The sequence below is a fragment of the Plectropomus leopardus genome, chromosome 19 (assembly GCF_026936395.1).
Source record: "Plectropomus leopardus strain MGB_pleo_1.0 chromosome 19, ASM2693639v1, whole genome shotgun sequence".
NCBI lineage: Eukaryota > Metazoa > Chordata > Actinopteri > Perciformes > Serranidae > Plectropomus > Plectropomus leopardus.
The window spans coordinates 5672465-5694758 of NC_142194.1; the positions used below are offsets into that span (position 1 = coordinate 5672465).

At 37.7% G+C, this 22294-nt stretch overlaps 2 protein-coding genes across 3 annotated transcripts in view; both read right to left on the reverse strand.

Annotated features, from left to right (window-relative positions):
- The window catches only part of ank3b (ankyrin 3b), a 178268-nt gene extending 171769 nt beyond the window's left edge, over positions 1–6499 (reverse strand). Inside the window, exon 1 of the mRNA XM_088069690.1 lies at positions 6197–6499. Within this exon, the coding sequence (XP_087925816.1) occupies positions 6197–6232 (36 nt within the window). The 5' untranslated portion in view covers positions 6233–6499. The remainder of the gene's footprint in view (positions 1–6196) is intronic.
- A 2251-nt stretch (positions 6500–8750) lies between these two features.
- Positions 8751–21793, reverse strand: acsl5 (acyl-CoA synthetase long chain family member 5). 2 transcript variants are annotated; one of them, XM_042507538.2, is made up of 22 exons: positions 21651–21793; positions 19817–19889; positions 17871–18036; positions 17036–17147; positions 16438–16502; positions 16248–16349; positions 16049–16148; positions 15540–15718; positions 15373–15405; positions 15230–15281; positions 14379–14452; positions 14205–14282; positions 13973–14107; positions 12905–13039; positions 12707–12802; positions 12278–12350; positions 11979–12067; positions 11414–11530; positions 9998–10141; positions 9808–9909; positions 9433–9504; positions 8751–8906 (listed from the first exon to the last, which is right to left on the reverse strand). In XM_042507538.2, exons 3-22 carry the CDS (start codon positions 18024–18026, stop codon positions 8769–8771), a joined length of 2052 nt encoding a protein of 683 aa, XP_042363472.2. In that variant the 5' UTR covers positions 18027–18036; positions 19817–19889; positions 21651–21793; the 3' UTR covers positions 8751–8768. The 2 variants fall into 2 exon arrangements, with proteins under 2 accessions (XP_042363472.2, XP_087926075.1); XM_088069949.1 differs by lacking the exons at positions 17871–18036; positions 19817–19889; positions 21651–21793 and having other exon boundaries at positions 16438–16522.
- Between the last annotated feature and the right edge of the window lie 501 nt (positions 21794–22294).

Genomic DNA, 22294 nt, shown 5'->3' on the forward strand with positions numbered 1-22294 from the left:
TACGTCTATTCTTTCAACGTGCAGATGTTCTTTTGTCAGTCACGGTGCTGCTGACAGCGTCATTTCCATCTAAAATCAGAACTCTCCTTCTAAAACCAGAGCCTGCTCGTCCAAAAGTATCATTCCTGAAACATCATTTTACACTTTACATGACAAAAAACTATGTCAACATTTCACAGTTGAAGCGCTTTTAAACTGCAGCATCATATCCAAACGATATCTGATGACCGGCCTGGAGATTTGCCTACTAACACGATTATTGTTTCTATATCCTGGACTTTATTTGACCTTTGCTATCATAAATTCAAAACAGAGCTGAGAAGTTTACATAAAGCACACAGCTCGGGATGCCTGTTTATGCTCACATTAGGCCATTACAGCATATGCTATTAATTATGAGTTAAATTATTACTTACTTTATGTACATTATTAAATAGTTTTCAACCTGTACTTATATAATATGTCATATCAAGGATGCAGTTGTGTAATAAAATAACTAATAAAACATGTTTGGTCAATGCATAAATGTATTCGTTTGGTATAAAAACCTCTGTTATTTTGTCAGTTTTGAACAGATGAAGTTGAGCTTTTGCATCAATTTTTATCTGCACATTTATAACTTCAAATCCAAATTTAATTGCGAACTGCAGAATAAAATCCTCTGATATGATTGTGACTGTTATGGACGAAGTACTAAAGTTTGCTATTTATATGAAATTATTAATCAAACATGACTAATAATGCCGCCAAAAATAGATTTTCTGGAGCGTTCATTAAGTTTGTAGATTAAATATATAGTACTCAGTTATGCATTGCACCACACTCGCAGGCAACATCCGAAATTAGAGAGGGAGCTCCACACACACATTTACGTTTTATTTATTTAGTATAGTTTAATTTTATTTCTTATTCCAATTCAAACGTCTGAATATTCTTCAGAATTTAGGATTCTTTGCTCTGTGAAAGATAATTATGATATCAAATATCATTATATCAGCATAACATGGCCTCAGAATGACAACAGACCGGTTTCCATCGCAGATTTGAAGACAAATTAAACAATATTTTCAAAATGTCAATAAAATGCAATAGAGATGACTGCGTTTCCATTTAATGGTGTTATGCAATTCTCCTCTGGTGATAACATTAAAAGAAGCATGATGATGGACGTTCAAAACATTAGCAGGTTTGTTTCTACTGCAGCCAACGCTCTAGCCGACATTATTTCCAATCGAAAGCGACGTAGGCGTGTTATGGAGCCATAATAAAGCCTCTTATACGCTGGAGTGGCCACGTATGAGGGATTTCTGGGAGCTGATGGTCCACGATTTCACAGAGGAATTGTGGATTCAAAACTTCCAGAGGATCCGCTCAACTTTTGCAGAGTTATGAGATGCAATAACAGCTTTTGTAGCTCCTGCTGCATCATGAAGGAGCCACTTCCTACCGACCAGCACGTATACATGGCATCATGTGACCTGCAGAAGGCAAAAAAAGTGTTTCCACTGCAGCTTTGCGAAATATGCCTTTCCAAAATTGCCCAAAATACACTCTCATGCAAGTTTAAAAACTTTTAGTGATAAATGGGAGTTTTTACTAAACTGACATGTTTCCATTAGGTGTATTTAATATTCGCAATTTTAATTTGTGCAATGGAAACCCGCCTATTAATATCTTATGTTATAATTATTTCTCAGCATCACCTTTCTTTAAATTTACTGGTGCAAACCCTCCACAAACCAAAATAAAGATAAATGCAATCTGAATGTTTAGATCCTAAAAAAAAGGCTGCAAACCCTTACATGGAGAAAGTAAATAGAGACTTCATATACGGGCATCTTTCCTCTCTGTGACTGCGTGTCAATAGTTCCCATTCAGTGATCACAGGCTGAGGTCTGTCTCACCACCAGTGACTGTGTATCTGTCTCAGCTAGTCACAGACCAGCACACACACGCACACACACACACACACACACACACACACACACAGAAAACAAACAATACAACCACATGCTTGTGCTGATTAAAAAATATCCATGCTTCATTTCTTTAAACTCCTCAGTATGTGATTTAATTATGACTGACGGCGACACGTTTATTTACCAAATAACAGCATCGTCGTCTCCACAAACAAACACTAAACGCGGTGAATTAACATTACCTCACCACAACTGAGGTCATGTTTACTCATTCCATCACAATCCTCGGCACTGAGAGCCGAGAGCCAGCGTGGGTGAATCAGTAAGCGCCCCCCCTCCACCGTGCGGCGTGCTGACTCAGCTGAACTCGACTTTTCCCACTACAATGAGAGACACCATGAAAAGGCTCATCCAGAATAAATTAATGCAAAAACCAGAAGGATTACGCCGACGCGGCTGACCTTTTGTGTTTGTGACCTTATATAGTTGTTATTAATCCTTTTATTACAACACTGACTGCGTGCACACATCCATGTGTTGCCAAGTTAAACTCATACACCAGTAAACCCATTAAAACCACAGCAAACTGGCTTGAGTTTACACAGTTTCTGCAAAGCACCGTTTTAATGCCTCAGTGTCGAAGCTGCAGGTAGACTGATAAAACGGCCAGTGTTACGTTACTGCAGGTAGACAGATATCGGCGTGCATGTTAGCAGATAAGTAACAAGAAACGCAGTAAAGAAATGCCAAATATATGAAAGAAAGTTTGTCCAGACTGACTTTCTTTTAACTGTAAAACCAGTTCAGTAAATATCTTGGTCCCGATGATAATCTGCAGAATCCTTCTTAGAAAATGTAGGAAAAATGCATGGAAACTACGTTATCACATATCAGCCGATCAGAACTGCAACGATTGATCGATCAGTTGAGCATCGAGCTATTATTGAACAACTATTTCAACAGAAAGTCCAAACATTTGGTTTCTGCTTTTAAAATGTTGCAATTTGATGATTTTTTTTTTTTTTGGATCTGCAATAAAGTGAATATCTTTAGGTTTTAAACTGTTGCTCAAACAAAAGAAAACATTTGAGGACACCACAGGACTAATTATAATGGCTGTTTTTCAGCCAATATATCAGATGTACCTGATTTTTTTTTTTTAATTCTCAAATACAAATATATCAGTCGGGCTGTAACTGAAACCAAATGTTGAACATAAATATGACGCTGACAAATAAGACATGAACGAGGACGGACCATTTCTGAAAAGATGCAACCAAACATCTGTCTATAGTTAGCTTTTGCTTTATCATCGTAATATAGAAGGAAAATTCACTTTAAGTACCACCCTGACACACACACACACACACACACACACACACACACACACACACACACACACACACACACACACACACACACACACACACACACACACACACACACACACACGGCTCTGCAGCTGCAGGTGGAGTGTGATCACCGCGCTGCACATTTGCTTTGGGCGTAGACAGAGTCTGACAGTGTTTGCTCGGCCACAATAAACCTGCAGCGTCCTGACAACACGCAGTTATTACTGCCAGCACCGAGAATCCTCCCGTTTCCCATTACAACCTGCGGTCAAACATTAATGGACAGATTAAACGAACCGCAGACGGACAGGCTGAGAGACACGCTGATCAACACACAGTATGGCTGAAAAAATCCTCATACACACCTGCTAGTGTCTGAAAGGACATACGAGCTCAGGAAACTGCACATTTTCTGCATCTTCCAGCCTCTAAAAACAATCTGCAGTACAGCAGGGATTTAAAATATAATTTACTCTGAAAAAGTTCAACCTTGTGTGTTTCAGGTATATAAACCAGTCTCAGAAAGAACGAAAAGCTGGTAAAAAAAAATACAATTTATACGCATATTTCTTAGTTTAAGAACCTAAATGTTGAAAAGACGTAATTGCGTGATTTTCATTTCAGCACTTCCACAATAAATCGAAACTATTCGTGACATGTTCAAGGTTTGAAATCAGCGACGAGCTTCCGAGCTGCTTTATGTCTCTAAATGCGCAAATTAATTTCTGGTATAACAAAACATGACTGCATAGCCCAGTAACTGCAAAAGCTGCATAGAAACATCAGTATATTGTGTATTATATATGACAGTGATACTCAACTTATGGCCCAGGGGCCAAATCTGGCCCCTGATTTTCTAATTCACATTAAAAATAAAGTGATTCACACTGAGAATTGTTTTTGTACTTTAAGAGTACATACGGTGCCAGAGTGCATAAAAAGCATCAAAATGGAGCTTGTTTATAATTTTTTTTAAAAAAGTGCCAGTGGAGGATCACCCTCATCCCCGACAGAGCTCCTAGTTACACCACTAATGTCCTGAAATCCTAAAATCCTGGAAAAGTTCTTAAATCCTTGAGATGTCCTAAAATAAAAAAAAACATGCTAAAACCTACAATGCTGTTTTTCTCAGTGGGGTGTTTTTTTAAATATAACAGCTTGAGATCCCCGTCGGTTTGGTCTGTTACAGCAACGAAGAGCGATGAAAATATTCTAAATATAGCTAAACTTTAACTGATATGGATTATTTTTAGGTGGCTAAAATTAAATGAAATGCAAAGTTTACTCTACGCCGTTTGATCACATGATGCAGCGGTTTGATACCCGGAAGTTATTGTAAATAAACATTTGTGATTATGATTCAGTCTATAATGTAGAATAAATCATTTGGTTTGGTGACCTCAGGATTGGGTCCCTGCTTTTTGCAGATGATGTGGTCCTGTTGGCTTCATCGGGCCGTGACCTCCAGCTCTGTGTGAAGCGGCCGGGATGAGATCCTGCCCCAAGTGGAGGAGTTTAAGTACCTCGGGGTCTTGTTCACGAGTGAGGGAAGGATGGAGCGGGACATCGACAGGCGGATCGGTGCAGCGTCTGCAGTAATGCGGACTCTGCACCGGTCTGTCGTGGTGAAGAGGGAGCTGAGCCGAAAGGCAAAGGTCTCGATTTACCGGTCGATCTTCGTTCCTACCCTCGCCTGTGGTTACGAGCTTTGGGTAGTGACCGAAAGAACAAGATCGCGGGTACAAGCAGCCGAATGAGCTTCCTCCGTAGGGTGGCTGGGCTCTCCCTCACAGACAGGGTGAGAAGCTCGGTCATCCGAGAGGAGACAGATGAGGTGGCTCGGGCATCAATAAGGATGCCTCCTGGACGCCTACCTGGTGAGGTGTTCAGGGCACGTCCCACTGGTAGGAAGACCCAGGACACGCTGGAGAGACTATGTCTCTCAGCTGGCCTGGGAATGCCCCGGGAAGAGCTGGACAAAGTGGCCGGGGAGAGGGAAGTCCGGGCTTCCCTGCTTAGGCTGCTGCTGCGACCCGACTCCGGATAAGCGGAAGAAAATGGATGGATGGATCATTTAGGTTTATTGCAACTAGCTGAAAGGGAGCGAATCTCCACCTGCTTGTCAAACATAATTCTAGCAATAAACTGATTCTCCCGCGGTGCCTGTGTACCGAGACAGGGACAGTCGTCCAACTAAATGTCCTAACCGAGCTATAACTGTAACTCGACTAAACTGTGCATGTAAACTTACACACTTGCTGCCACAAATGCATTTTTGGAGCTGGACCGTTCAGTAAGGGCGCTGTTATTCAGTTATTCGCTGCAGCACAGTGCCTCCACCTTTTGCACCACCTCCTTTTGTCTCATAAATAACGAACAGTCCCTTATACATGTATAAGCTTGCATACAGCACCTTTAAGAGGCTGAAAGCGCACGAAAACACACTGATATGATCCTTTAATGTCATTAATTCAGTCAATATGCTACTTTTTATGAACAAAAACCGCGTTTCTCTGTGCTGTGTGTGTTTGTTGCAGTAATTCAGGGAAAAACAGTTTATGTTCAGACTCATTTCATCGAGTCACATCAGCAACTGAAAGTTAAAAATCACTGTTAATGAATCTCAAACTAACCGTTCAAACGTCCAAACCACAACACCAAAGACACAGCCGGGCTTCCGTTGCAGTTATAGGATGGCACTGTTTGCATGACAACGTAAAAAAGTCGATTTGTAGGAAACATTTTTGCAACATTTTTCCATTTCTCCGTTTTTCGCAGCGGAGGGAAACAAAACTTAACTCGCAGGACACAAACTCGCCCCAAAAACTCTGAAACAGCCTCAACAAGCCAAACGAGCACATTAACCCTCACGCTGAGCGGGAAAAGGTTTGTTTTTAGCAGCAGGAGAAGTTAAAGTCCGCTTACCTGCTCCGCGCGGTCACCTGTGGCGGAAGAAGCCATGTTGAAGGAGCTGCTCCGCTTCTCAGGTAAGTTTGACTCACAGGAGCCGAGGAGGAACCACACAAATCCCGGACTGTGGAGGAGTAAAACCGCCCGAGAGGAGGTGACATCTGCGTGAAGCTCCCGTTTCTGGCAGACTGAAGGGGGCTCGTGCCTTCAGGGGGTCCAGAGCGCGTGCGGAGCGTCGGTGTGTCCCGGTGTAAACTCTCAGGTGAAGCGGAGCCGAGACCAGCTGCAGCCCGGAGACACTCTGAGAGGACAGCGGGGACAAAGACAAACACAGGGGGGCAGCACTGATCACACGAGCTTCATATAAATACTCAGTGGCGGAAAGTAACTAAGTACATTTACTCAAATATTGCATTTAACCCTCAGGTAATACTACACACTCATATCGCTCCGCGCACAAGATGCTTTGTTGTTGTTTTTTAAAATATATATATATATATATATATATATAAATTAATGATTTTTTAATATGATAGTTTTTTAAACATGTCCTAATAATAAATATAAAATTAAAAAAAAATATTCGTTTTCCGAATTTTAACCTAGGTTGTTGTTTTTTCACGCTGACACTATGTTTATAGATTTAAAAAAGATATGGATATGTCAATAATTAGCAACATTGATTTTTATACATTATTTTTTGTGCGGTGTCAAATACTCACTCATTCCGCTCTGCACAAAATGCGCCTTTCAAAATAAAAAAAAAATATATAAAAAATAATTTAAAAAATCATACATTATCATTTTCTACTTTCATTAATTAATTTTCATTACCAACATAAGTCCAAATTATTGATATCAAATATTCATTAATTTTCAGAATTTTAACCCTTTAATTGTCGGTTTTCGTCAGTATGCCATTATGTTTTAAATGGGAAAAACATTAACATTATTTTCAATATAATACATGCTAAGTATTTTCTTTTTATTATCACAGCCAAATATATGTCAATAATTAGCAGCAACATTGATTTTTAATACATTATATTTTGTGCAATTTAAAATACTCACCCTCATTCTGCTCTATACACAAAATGTGCTTTTCAAAATCAGGCTTTAAAAAATGTTACACATTAATATGATATTCTACTTTCATGTTGTTATTTGTTGTTTTTGGATGAACACAGCCTGGGATATGTCAATGACTTGCAGCAACATTGATTGTGACAGTGCATTGCAATGCAATAGCATTTTCTCCATATGCTAAATGTGGTTAAAATGACATAATCAGATAGAAAATAATAAAAATTACAAATTCCAAGGCAAAAGCCCAGAATGACATCTGGAAATAATACAATGCATGTTTTTAGCAAGAAATTTATCAAAAGTACAAGAAAAAAAATATAAATTTGATTAAAAAAGGAAAAGGTAAACAAACAAATGCAAAATAACAGTATGTGTGTGTGAGAGATTTTTCCCTAACTTTTTCAAAAATATTTTCTAAACCTACTAACTCTCTGCGAAGAAATCAAACCAATTTGCTCAGCGTCCAAAGATTTATACACTTGTGAAAGACGACTGACTGAAACCTGGACTGACATCGCTTTTATTGGGCTGCAAAGGGTTAAATACTGTTAAAAGGCAGTTAGTGATCATCAGCACCTGTAATGTTTATGTTAAAACACATGAGGGCAGTGTGGACAAACTAAAGGCAGAAACATTTTGCTTCAGTTTAACTTTGTGGAGCTGGTTGACCGCGTCTGCAGTATCAAATCCTCATGAAGAAGTCACTTTAAGTGCATTTCAACACATCAACAAAGTGAATGAAAGAGTTTTGTGAGGCAGAACTGATGCATCCAACTCTTTGACAGGGGTATGTGAGCTTCCAGCCAACAACTGGGACAACTGGGAGGTGGTGATTCACTCAGGTTGAGGCCAGCGACTCCGTCCAGCCCCCCCCCCGGGCTGCACTCACTGCAGTATTTGTTCTGCAGGAAGACGACTTTAACGGGACTTCATCGTCTCAGGCCTCTAAAGCCAAAACACAGCTGAACTTTGGTATCTTGTTGGTTAACCCTTTGAAAACTGAGCAGTTTTAGCTTAATATCTTTCAAAAACATGGGAAGAATGCAATGAGCAGTTAAAGATGAAATTTCCCAAGAATGTGCAAGAAATTAGTTTCAAGTACAAGAAATTTTGCTGATACAAACAAAATCTAAAAAATATGAACAAGACAGTAAATTAAATAAACATAAAATAATATGCTTAAAATTCTATTTTCGAACAAATTTAATAATTTCTTTATTTTCTAGACATTTTTCCATAGCTTTTGACAAAAATCATTTTCTAAATCTACTAACTTGTGAAACATTTACCAAGTTGCTCATTGCCCTTTTCCCCATGTGTCTAATATTAAACGCACATATTTGCTCAGGGTTCAGAGGTTTAAATATTTGTGAAAGGCATCTGAAAGCAACATAAAAAAGTGATGTGGCGTCAGGTTTCAAAGGGTTAAAGGCTGCTGAGGAGGAGGTGAACTGTTATAATCACAGACTAAAAACAAAAGAGGTACAAGTGTTGTATCCATTTATTGGATGTTGGCGTACAGTTTGTGGATCTGCGGCTGGAAGAGAGTTTTGAGCTCGGCCCTCTTGGCCTTCAGAGTCGGGGTTAACAGACCGTTCTCGATGGTGAACTGCTCTGGGTGCAGGTACACGTCTTTCACCTGCGTCACGGAGGAAGAGGAGGAGGAAAAGTGCAGATGGTTAAAAGTCTGAATCTGTTCAAGATGCAAACTGAATAAAAAGCCTGACTTTGTTTAGAAGTTGATGCATCCAGTTTAAACTCAGTCTGCTGCAGTAATGTAATTTGGGGGATTTCTGGTCGGTTATTAGAGGAAATGAGTCGAGTGTCTGAAATCTGCATGATCTTGATCAAAAACTGCCCATTTTAACCACCAGAGGGTGAACTAAGCCAGATTTAGTGAAATGTGTAGCAGCAGAGCTGTTAACCTCCCAAAGTAGTTGATACTCTTTAAATTTATATTTTCAAAAAAGGAATATAGATAAAATAAAAATCAGTTCTAAGAGAGCAGAAATTTGCAGAACACCATGTTCAGAAAAAAAGGTAAAATGCCTCATGAATTTCTTCAAAATGCGAGGATTTTCTACCCTGACGTTACTGTAAATGAACATAGTAATTTGGTCTAACACATGGCTCCCTGTGATTGACCCAAATAAAACAACTGTTACCTGCTCGAAGGACTTGAGTCCTGCTTCTTTGCCCAGTTTGATCATGTCTGAGAGAATTGCTTTCTTTACTTCCTGAAAACAAAAAACGTGAACTGTTAGAATCATTTCATTTTTTAAAAAAAAAAAAAAAAACACCTACTTTTGATATTTAATTTGTTTTGCAGGCATCATGTTTTATGAGTTTTACAGCAAGCGTGCAAGACGACTCCAGCTGGCCTCTGTCAGTGTCAATGACTGTGTTTACTGCAGATACTCTTTGCTGGTGCTCAGGTAGCAAAGTAAGCTTGGAGAGACACTAAATTACATCATTTCTGTCCAATTTGTTTGTTTTGTACAATTAAGGGACGGGAATACGGGAGAGGAGGAAAGCATTACTGTGTTTTTGCAGAGTTCTTCAACGGAGCCATGGCACCCAAGATTCTTTGCAAAACCTGGCAGGATGTCGGGGTCAGGGACCACGATGGCGATCAGGCAGGACTACAGACAGGAGACACCGGTTTGATTATCAGACTGAGTGTGTTTGTAATGACCGTTAATATGAACAGACTGAAGATGCTGACTTCACCTGCAGACTGTCTCCATGTACAAATACTTGGGCCACAGGTCCACTGCGTACGTACACATTCTCAATCTTCTCCGGTGCGATGTACTCGCCCTGAGCCAGCTTGAAGATGTTCTTCTTACGGTCGATAATCTTCAGAACTCCACTCTTCACAAAACAGTCACATAGGAGATATTCACAAAACGGTCACATAGGAGATATTCACAAAACGGTCACATAGGTTGATATTGCCTATGTGACTATTTTGTGAATATCTCCTTACAGTCACATAGGAGACTCACAATACCTAACATAGGAAATATTCACAAAACAATCACATAGGAGATATTCACAAAATGATCACATAGGAGATATTCACAAAAAAGTCACATAGGTGGATATCGCCTTTGTGACTGTTCTATGAATATTGTCTATGTGACTATTTTGTGAATATCTCCTCACAGTCACATAGGAGACATTCACAATACGTAACATAGGAGATATTCACAAAACTGTCACAGGAGATATTCACAAAACAATCACATAGGTTGATATTGCCTATGTGACTATTTTGTGAATATCTCCTTACAGTCACATAGGAGACATTTACAAAACAATCACATAGGTGGATATCGCCTATGTGACTGTTTTGTGAATATCTCCTTGCAGTCACATAGGATTCATTCATTCACATATTCACAAAACAGACAGGAGATAAGTCCCACGAAAGTCACAGAAAATATTTACGAAATAGTTGCATCGGGAGATATTCGCATAATAGTCACGTAAAAGATATTTATACAGACACATAGGAGATATTCATCAAATAGTCACATAGGCGATATTCGCAAAGCAGTCACATATGGAGTAGTCAAACAACAGTCAAACACGAAATATTCACAAATCGTCACATAGGCAATATTAATAAAAGTCACATAGGAGATATTCCTGAAACAGTCATAGGAGTAGATGTTCATCAAACAGTGACATAGGAGATAGACACAACAGTCACAAATGAGTGGCTCTCTAAACAGTTACATAAAAGATATTAACAAAAGTCACATAGGAGATATTCATGAAACAGTCACATAAAAGATTTGTACATAACAGTCACATAAGAGAATTGTCACATAAAAGATATTCACAAAAAAAAATCACATAAGAGATCTGAAAAGTTACATAGACATTCACAAAACAGTCATATAGGAGAGACTAACCAGTTTCTAAAGCCTTTTTCAGTTATGAAACTCTTTACTTTCACCTTAAATCCCCTTTTTCAAACACTGCATACACTCAGCCAACAATACTGAAGGGCTTCATCCACAAACAGCATTCATCCGGTGCAGAAGAGCTTGTGGTTATTCAGTTGGTTCAATTACATGTAATGGAGAAAATAAAATTACCCCGGCATTTTTCTGTTATCTGGGTTTTGATTCTTACCGGAAGCCATTTTCCGATGTCTCCAGTGTGGAGCCAACCGTCTTCATCCAAAGCCTCTGCAGTCTTCTCCGGGTCTTTCAGGTATCCCTTGAACACATTTCTACCCTTGATACACACCTTTAAAAAAAAAAAAAAGATCACCCAAAAAAACAATGATACAATCATGTAATGTTTTATTTAAAACCTTCATAACTTTACTCATTCCTAAATCTTTTAAAAGGCAGCAAGTAAAATCTACAAGTCTCTGTTACTTTTACTGTTTAGAAATACTAGGAAACTAATCAGTGACACATTAAGTTAAATACAAGCTTTATGTTTTTTTAAGGTTTATTTAAAAACCAAAAACTGTGTGATATGGTTGCCTCAAACAAAACATAACATAAAATAAATTATATTTCTCCATTTAATTACTGATAAAACCACTTTTTGCTGTCATTTGCTTTGCATTATTGGAGATGTAACTCACCAATTTGCTTTAATTCTTGCTCTTTAATTTTTCTCTGGCTGGGTAGAGGTATAATATTTTCATACCTCCACCTCAACTGTTTGGTTTCCGTCATCTTACCTCTCCTTCTCCGTTTGAGGCGAAGTAGTTCATTTCTTCAACATCCACCAACTTTACAATATTACAAGGCAGCGGTGCTCCAACATGTCCTGTTGGTAAAGATCAAGTAAAGTCAAACTTTCTTACGAAAAATACCACATTTCATTTGATCATATGCGTTGTTTGTCAAAACTGAAATTAATCTCAATTTTAAAATTTGTTGTCTTAGTATTTCAAGTAATTGGATTCAAAGTATTCCTATTTATCGAGCAGGTTTTACCCTCCGTATTATCATAGACAAGTGAGGTTGAACTTCACACCTGAGGTGGCGTCTCCTGGTGTGGTGAAGGTGCAGCCGGCTGTGCACTCTGTCTGACCGTACGCCTCAAAGATCTACAGTAAGAGTACCGACAACATCGGAGTTAGAGTCAGATTAGTGCAACCAGACAACAACACGACAACATGAACCGACTCCTTATTCTTACAGTCAAAACTATAAAATCCACAGATCCTGTGGAATTTCAAATAATGTTCATTTTTCCTACTTTATCTCCCTTTTCTTTCTGTAAATAATAATGTAAAATTGTAGATATTTTAATTTGGATATGTATTATCATTTCTCTATTTTTTTTAACATTTTTTAAATAACATGTAACAAATATATAATTCAGATGTGATTCAAGGTCAGGTTAACATGACCTAACAACACATTTTTATGTCAAAACATCACCTTGATAAATGTTTATTACCTGGCAGCCCAGAGTCGCCCTGAGGAAGTTAAGCACAGAGGGAGAAATGGGTGCTGCGCCCGTCACCATGACCCTCACCCGTCCACCCAGAGACTCCTACAGTCAAGACAAATAAATAAAGAGACTTTGAGCACATTTACATTCTTTTTCTATGACATTAATCTGCTGTTTTTTTTAAAAACAGAAGCAGTTCTGCACCTGCACTTTGTGGAAGATGAGTTTGTCCCAGATGCTGTTGTTCCTGATGATGCCCTCCTTCACCTCAGCAAATTTCCTGTCCACGGCAAAGTTCAGCAGCCATTTCTTGAAAGGCGATTTGGCTCCGCTCTGGACCTGGTGATGGGACGTTTGATTACAACATCTGGAATAAAAAACTGAGCTGATGTTTAAAGCAGAATGAGAGGAAAGAGGGGGTGTTGTGTCTGACACCAATCAGCGGTGGAGGAAGTATTCATACCTTTAACTTCAGTAAAAGTGCCAAACCACACTTAAAAAATACTCTAACAGGTAAAAGTCCTGGATTGAGTTAGTATATACTTAAAGTATATAAGTAATCACGAAAAATGCACCCTGTGAGTGTTAAAATATATATGATATCATTAGATTATTGTTGGTCATGCATTAATATAAAAGCAGGTTTTTAGTATTGTGCATGGTTGAGATGGATCTCTTAATTATTATTTTAATTATGGATTAATCTGCTTATTTTCTCCATTGACTGGTACAGAAATATTCAGAAAATATTGAGAAATGGTGTTACTTATTCTGAGTCCAAAGTTACACCTTCATTATGTTTGTTTTTTCCAACCAATTGTCCAAAAAAAGATTTAAAATAAAATTATTATAAATTAAAATTATGATAAAAATAAAAAAATAGTTTGTTTTGATAAAAATCTGCAAAACCTCAAACTGTGAAGATGGAATCATGAAAAAAAATTGCATGAAAAACTACTAAATTATCAAAATAGTGGCCAATTATTTTTCTGTCATTCAACTGATGGATTAATTGTTTCAGCTGTACTTGTAATTAAATCCCTAACGACACATATTGCATAAGCTCTATGTTTGTTTAATATACAGAAATCTGAATTTGTAAAGTAACTTAAGCAGTCAAATATAGTAGTGTTTCAAAAAAGTAAAATATTTCCTTTTGAAATGCGGAAAAGAAAAATAGAAACAGAAAAGACAAGTACATCAAATTTTGTACTTAAATACAGTACTTGAGTAAATGTACTTAGTTACACTCAGCCCCTGCTTATCACTGACTTTGTCATAGACGCGGTTGAGAAGTCGAGGCACGACTGGAAAAATGGTGGGCTGCAGGGTTTTCATGTCATCCGGCAGCAGTCTGATGTCTCCCTGGAAGAATCCCACCTTTCCACCGGCACCGTACATCACCGTCTACAACATCACGCACAAAAAGTTATCAGATCAAAGTCATTAAGTCTCATTCATAAATACAATCATCATAAACATGCTTTTATAATCGGAGACTCACCTGCACGACTCTCTCAAACATGTGTGCCAGAGGCAGGAATGAAATGCTGACATCCTGAGTGCATGGAACAACTGCCGCCTGCAGGCCGCACACAGGCCCCGTTAGCGACGCGTCAACAACACATGCTCTCAAAATAATTCACCAAAAATGACACTGAATGGTTATTAAACATACATCAAAGCTTTTGATGACACCTGCAGCGTCAGAGACCACGTTCTCATGAGTCAGCATCGCTCCCTTGGGGTTCCCTGAGAGAGAGACACCAAATATTTCAACCTTTCAATGTTTCAATTTTCATTTCACTTATGGAAGCCTGTTGCTGCCAACATGATGAAAAAAAACATCATGTACATCATTATTTTGAGATAAGCAAATCATTTGAGAAAGTTTCTCATTAATTTGCAAGTCATTTTGCAATACCAAGTCATATTTTGGGGATACTACGTCATTATTTAGCAATACTAACTCGTTATTTTGCGATACTGAGTCCTTATTTTGCCATAGTCATTATTTAGCGATACTAAGTCATAATTTGGCCACGATCATTTTGCAATACTAAGTCTTTTTTGTAGTACGGTCTTTATTTTAAGATACTAAAATCATTTTGCAATACTAAGTCATTATTTGAAATACTTATTTTAAAATATCAACTCATTTTGAGAAAGTTTCTCACCATGTTGAGATACCAAGTCATTATTTTGCAATATTAAGTCATTATTTTGGAAATATGTCATTTTGAGGTGAAGTCATTATTGAGGGGACCAGACTTTAGGAAGAGAAACATAAATGTCTGTATAAATCACGATAATTGTCCAAAAGTTGTTGAAATATTTCAGTCTGGACCATCCTTTACTTTACGTGGCTAAAAATTAACTCAACCAGGGCTGCTCTTGCTATTTATGAATATATTGATCATTTTGTGAGATCACATGTAATAAAACAGCATGGGGGTAAGGATTGTTATTAGTAATCAAACAACTTCCTTTTCTTTATGATTTATAAATGTAAACCCCGGCATTGATTACCTGTGGTGCCGCTGGTGAAGCAAACAATACTGAGGTCCTCTGGCTTTGGTGGCTGTTGGGGGACATTAAATCATCAGCACATTAGAGCAGCTGGTTACATCTCATGAAAATGGATCACATGAATACATCAGCATTAAACTTACAATTGGCTTCTGAAGATTACTTTTCCCCAAAGCCTGAAGAACAAAAAAAAAAAAAAACACCTTTTCAGTAACGTTTGTGCTTCCTTTTAACAGTATTACTTGACCAGCGCCAGAACATCTGAAGTAAACACACGTAAAGACTCACTCGTGTGTTTAGCATGCATTACCTCCACATCCGGCATCGACACGATGTCCACTCCACATTTGGTTCCCCGCTCGACCAACTCAGAGCTGAATGAGTCCATGACGATGATGGTTTTGAGGACCGGAGTCTGGCCTTTCTCCCGGGTCTGCAGGAGTGTTTCTGCTTTGCTCTGATTGTCACAAATCACAGTGGAGATCTCCGCTGGAAGAAGAAAACGTATCACCAGTAAAACAGACAGTATAATAAAAGAAAAAGTTCTGCTGGTATTATGCAGCAAACAGGTTTTGTTGTCAACATTGGTGTAAGATTCACAAGTAAAAAACTATATAATCTGTAATGATGATTCTCTTTGTCTCATGATAAATTGTCCAGAAGTGATCACGTAATCAAAAGCAAAAAGAAGCACAGATTGAAGGAGCCGGTGTGGTGAATAAATGAGAGGAGATTAGAGCACCCTCGACGCAGATCTCTGTGGGGACCGATGACTTACTGGACTCTGGATTAGCGGCATTAAGAGAAGCTCCCAATTACCTCTGTCGATAATGAACACAAGAGCTTCAGGACCCAGGGTGTCGTACAGGGGGACCGCTACCATGGAGTAGGTGTAGCAGGCCAGTTCACTAATGATCCACTGCGAGTGGCCCACGTAACAGAGAGAAAGCATTAATGTCTGCTGTTCAAACAAACAAAAAAAACACAGCGATATCCCCTCGGCTGCGTCCACACTCACCTCAGGTCTGTTCTGAGCAAAGATGCCGACAAAGGTGTCCGAGTTCGGCTTCAGGCCCTTGTGAAGGAGCCCTGACCCCAGGTGCTCCGCTCTATCAGATACCTTTACACACAGGAAGTGGAGTAAAGGTCAGCTGCAGTTGAGTTTATGTTTACTGTGTTTTTTTTTCCTGTGTTGCATGTTGTTTTACCTGTCTGTACTTCAGCCACTGGTACGGCCGATCTGGTTTTCTGTAGCCGAGGCACGGTCCGTTACCTGCACATGACAGCATCAAACTACATCTTCTTCATTATTAACACTAACACTGAGAGCTAGAGAGGCCGCCGCACTGCTGCGTGCCGCCGTCCTCCCGCGCTCTGGCACCACATTTCCTTTTTGAGCCTGCATTGCTGCTGCTTTAAATAGGGACTTTTATCGTGATTTTAGTATTTTAATTTTATATTATATTCTATATTTAATATTCCACAGGGCACTTTGATACATTTTCTTGGTTTTTAAGATTTATGGATTTTTACTGTTTACATACTGCACTGCTCACACATCTAGTTATTCATTTACTTATTTAATAACCCAGTGTTTCTATTTATTATAATCATTAATTTTAAATTAATTATATTTTTTATATTATGGAGTGGAATGACAAAGAATCCTTGAGTCTTTCTGACTAATTTTAATTGATATAAAAAGCTCCACAGTACTAATTAGTAAGTATATAAAATATACTTACTAATTTATAAATATATAAAAAGTTTTTATTTTTAAGAGAAATTACAGAAAGTGTTCATCACCTGAGACCTTCAGACCCCTCTGAAAGACCTCATAGATGGTCTTGGCGTCATCATGGTAATATGCAATCAGGTTGTTGTTGTCCTCAAGCAGCGCCGTCTTCCTCGCTCCATCCTGACGAAACGAATCAGAATCACTCTGAATAATCACGTCACTGATCAAACATCTTCATAAACATGCTCATCGATGATCTCTGTCACGCTCATATCACACAAGCCTGTAATTATTCATCTTTTAAACCTCACTGCATCTGGATCTTTTTCAACATAAGAAAATATTGCGAGTATGCGTTTCAGAAAACCACAAATACTTTTTATTTGTGCATTTCACACATATCATATCAATGTTTTGCTTTTTAGCCCCCAAAAGGTGGATTAATTTTAGAGACTTTCCTTTCTATAACCAACTGGTTGTAGAGCCCAGACCTGACCACATGTTTATCACAGCCTTTTTGTTTTTTTAGGGACTCTTGGCTGTATTTCCATCAGCTTTTTAAGTGAGTGACTGCATTTCTAGCTGCTGTAAAGCTCCAAGTGACCCACACTGTTTTTACAGCAGAGAAAGTGCCAAGAAATGTTTTGGTTTTTTTTTTTTTTTAAACCATGTAATGGGTATTTAAAGAAAAAAAATATCTGTTCTAATCATAACTAATTTTAGTGCCTAAATATAACCACACTTGAACCAAAACATTGTTAAATGTAAAGTTTCAATGTGCATTATGCCACAACATAACATGCAAATGTAACATGTCTGTGATTTGCAGAAACGTACAATGCCACCATTTTTTCTGGTGATTACTAATTTAAGGTGAAGTAAACTCAGCTTGGCACTCTTTACCTTGATGCCCAGAGTTTGGTTGTGGAGGTCGACGGGGCTCCGGAGGGGACTGGGTCGTGAATTGAGGTAAAACAAGGTAGCAGCTCCGAGGGCAAACAGGGAGATGATGGCCGGGGTCGAGAGAGGCGAGAACAGCAACTGCAGAAGGACGTCCATGGTGCAACGTCTGCCAGGACGCAGAAAAATCATTATTAGTGAGATTTATTCATTTAGCACTTTGACATACAGCCAAGTTCAGTCTAAGACTATAAAATATTAAAGTTAAATGATCCTATTATGCAATTCGGAGTTCCTGCTCTTGATATCGTCTCCATAATAACTTGAGGTCAAAGTCAACATGACTTGAGCAACAGATATTGATAATCACTCAAGATAAAGTCAAACCCATGAAAGCTCAGAAAAACATTACAGTTGATACATACAGTGCATACAACAAAACAGTGTTTTAATCTCATATTCTGACAGTGTTACAAATGCAGCTTTTTTTCTTAATAAGCATGAGAAAAAAAGTGTTTGTTTTTTTTTAAATTTTCTTTTTATTATGACTGACTGGGTCATGTGTCCTAAATGTGAACTCCACTGAGGTTAATTATTTTATGAGAATACGCCAACAAGCTCGTTTTATGGCATTGTGTGGCTGTTATCAACATTTATAGCCAATGTATAAAAAAGAAAGTATAGGTTGATGCTAATTTTAAGTGTGAAACATCAATATAACAAAAATTGGTAACTCTCACATAGAGGCAATTTTTGTTTATTGCCACTTTGTAATATTTTTGATGTTTTCTTTCAATATCTGTTTCAATGGTTGTAAGAACATTTACTATACTAATGTACAGTTGTACTTCTACTGCATTTAATACAAACACAATAGCCTATATAATTAAATACAAAATATAAGTCATCTAACACATCATGATATATTGTCAACAGTTATGCTACACAGCAATATATAAAATATTTTAAATGAGTGTCACCTTTACCAGCTGTAACATTTAACAGATGGAACACATTTATGCATCAATAATTACAATCCAGTAATACAAATTATTTGGAAATGGGCCATTCTGATTAATAAGTAATTTTACTTTTGGTATTTAAATGCTGATTACTTTTGCATTTTTAAATGCAGGACTTTTACTTCTAACACAGCATTTCCAAAAATGGTAATTATGGAGATAGATTAGTGTCAATATTTTTGTAAACAGATCACCTTCCACACAAACATAAAAGATTTGTAAAGTCACACAAATATAAAATTAATTTTCAATAATTTTTTTTTAACTTGTGAATCGTCATTTTTGGAAAATTGAGATCATAAAAATCCTTGGATTCATAAATGAAAAACAAAGTTTCCAAATGCCTGTTGGAATGTAAATGCAAAGATCTTCACAAATTATTTTATTTGTAAATTAATGAAATTCATTCATTCATTCATTTCATCTGTAGAAATATCTGTGTATTTGAATATCTTCTTTATATTTGCAAAATACATTTTGTGAGTTTTCAAACCTTTTTTGTTTTTTAACATGTTCTGCATTTACAGATTACACATTTGATAAGAACCTATTAATACAAACAATACTGACACTAATCTGTCACCATAGATATTGCACATTTAAATTAAGCAAATGACCAAAGTACTTTTCTGTTGCTGATTTTATTTTGTTTGTGACAATTTTGTTAGTACATTATTGATTATTTTTTTCAATGTTTAAGAGCGATGTCACTTATCTGATCCTCACTTTTGCAGAGACTTATCTTGCCTTGTTTTGAGAGAGAGTAAAAAATAATGAATACGCAGTTAGTCGCAAAACTTATGTCAACAATAATTAAAATGATTTCATATTATATATATATATATGAATATTTTAACCACCGTACAGCACTCATTTGTCAAATGGTCAATTACTGGTTAATAAAAATGGACCCTTAAAAAACCAAACCTGTTGCTGTCCTCTCAGGTGATCCGCTCTGCAGGTGTGTGAGGGTGCACACAGCAGATCCTCTTCCTCTGCTCTGACGGGTGAAACACAGAGAGCAGGATCTCGTAAAAATCAGACACCTTTGAACCTTGGCCATCATCACTTCCACTGATAAAGAAACACCAGCACAGACATAAAAACTGCTCTGGGCTCATCGTGATATTAAAGGTGTGTGCTGGCAATTGTTTAAGCTACTTTATTTAAAAATCAACAGCTCTGCTAACCAATAAATGACTTTGATTCAAGTCTAAACCAATAAACTTTATCTGAGACAATGTCGCAGGAACGCCAAGATGCTGCAGCTGATTAAAGGTTGAGGCTCTTATCTGCTATTTATCGTGTTCAAAGTCCTCACGTTTCAACAACAAAACACCAAACCTGACAAATGTCTGTAAAAAGTATACTTAAAGAATGCAAAATTTCAATAATCACAGTCACACAGTGAATCATGTGAACACAACATTCACCGTACATCTATGATTCAGAGTTTCTTATTCCTCCACAGCTCTGAGTTCATACGGGAGTCAACACAGTCCGTGATCCTCCCTGATATCTCCGATGTGTTTGCAAAAACTGCTGCTTCAGTTTTATCTTTAGTCCAGAATTTACCTCAAGTTGATTACATTTTTAAAAAAAATGGTGGCAGATTTTCAACAGACCGTATGCACTTTGCCACTGAAGTTACCATGAAAATGTTTTAACTGACAGATGAATGAATATATTACCGCTCTAGTTATATATTCTTTTTGTGGGTGAAAAGTTCGACGCGTTTAACTGGGTAACAATTCGAAGGCAATTTGATTTTTTTTTTTTCAAGTTCAATAGCATGTTTATCTAGGTACAGTAGGAAGGCAGTTTTTTGGTTTTTAAGTTCAAAGACATGCTTATTATTTTACTTTTTAAGTTTGAAGGCAGTTTGAAGGCATGTTTAGCTAGCTAACAGTTCAAAGTTATTAATTTTTTTAAATTACAAAAAAAATGTTCTAGTTCGAAGGCATTTTTTGCTAACATACTATTCTTTATGCAGGTCAAGTATTACTTTAAGATTCCTCAGATATTACAGAAATGTATCCAGCCTAACATCTTTGATATTAAACACTGATATGAAGAGAAACACGTGTCAGTGTAACAATGCAAACTACAGCCTCAAAAATGATCACACAGATTAAAACACATTCATCAAAACTAAACATTACACTCATTTTGAAACATAAAAACACTCAAATACATTTACTTTTGTTCAGGTCAGAAACTTGTTATCAGCTTGTGCAGTACGTTGTGTCTGTGTTCCCAAATGCTTCTCACTAAACCACAAAAGATAATCTGAAATTGCACCTTGCACACCTTGATCACAGATTCAAGTGAGGCAACATTTTCTGGACAGTAGCCACAGTAAGACATTACAAAATATCAGCAAATGCTCAAGTGTCTGTAACAGAAGCACAAGAAGTGAGGAGTCATCAAGGCAGCAAACTGACTGTAGCTAAAGTTCGCAAAAATTATCCACCATGAGCTAAAAGAAGACTGAAACAACAAAGGCACTCCGTATATTGATTTGGTTTACGGTGCATTTTCCTGCTCACAAATCTAACTCTTCATTTTGTGAGATTTATCTAAACAGACTCATAAATATGACTGAATCACAGATACATTGATTACGCATCTCCACTGCACGCTTTCACGTATTCACTCTGCAAACACAAAGCTGCCAACATGTCGTCTTGTGTGAATGATTTCTGCAGGACGGTGAGCTGAAGGTTCATTAGGATCATTAGAAGAAGCTTTGAGAGGTTACCTGGTGGGATTAGCAGAGGTGATTTGGGGCCAGGCTGAGCAGGAATCTCCTGGGAAGGAAACAAAAAAAAAGCAGCTGAAACCAGCAACACCACTAATGCACAATCTGCCCACCTGTGGTCATTAGCACCTTAAAGTGCACACAGGTGTGTGAACTCTGCCACCCAGCAAGGCTCAACCTGCCTCATCTGGTTTCTGCAGACAGCACTCCCAGGAGGGCTACAACACAGTTTTCACTGCTTTTTTGCTTTGTTTTAATTAAATTAGCCCATATTCTTTAAATAAACAGTCATTTTCCACTCTTTTGTGTGTGTGTGCATGCAGTTAAAGTGTTAAAGATAAGAGGGATTATGATGAACTTTGACTGACTTTATGAACGTGAACAATGACAGCATGTGGTACCTCTGAAGTTTACTGATTTATGGTTGATAAAATCTAATCAGTGATTAATCTCACCCAAATCTGTCATTACGATATCAGATAAACTGTGGCTGGAAGTAACAAAGTTCATTTACTAAAGTACTATACATGAGTACAATTTTGACATACTTGTACTTGAGTATTTCAGTTTTAAACATCTTTATTCTTCTACTACATTTCACTACATTTCAGAGGGAAATTATGTACTTTTTACTTGTCTCATAC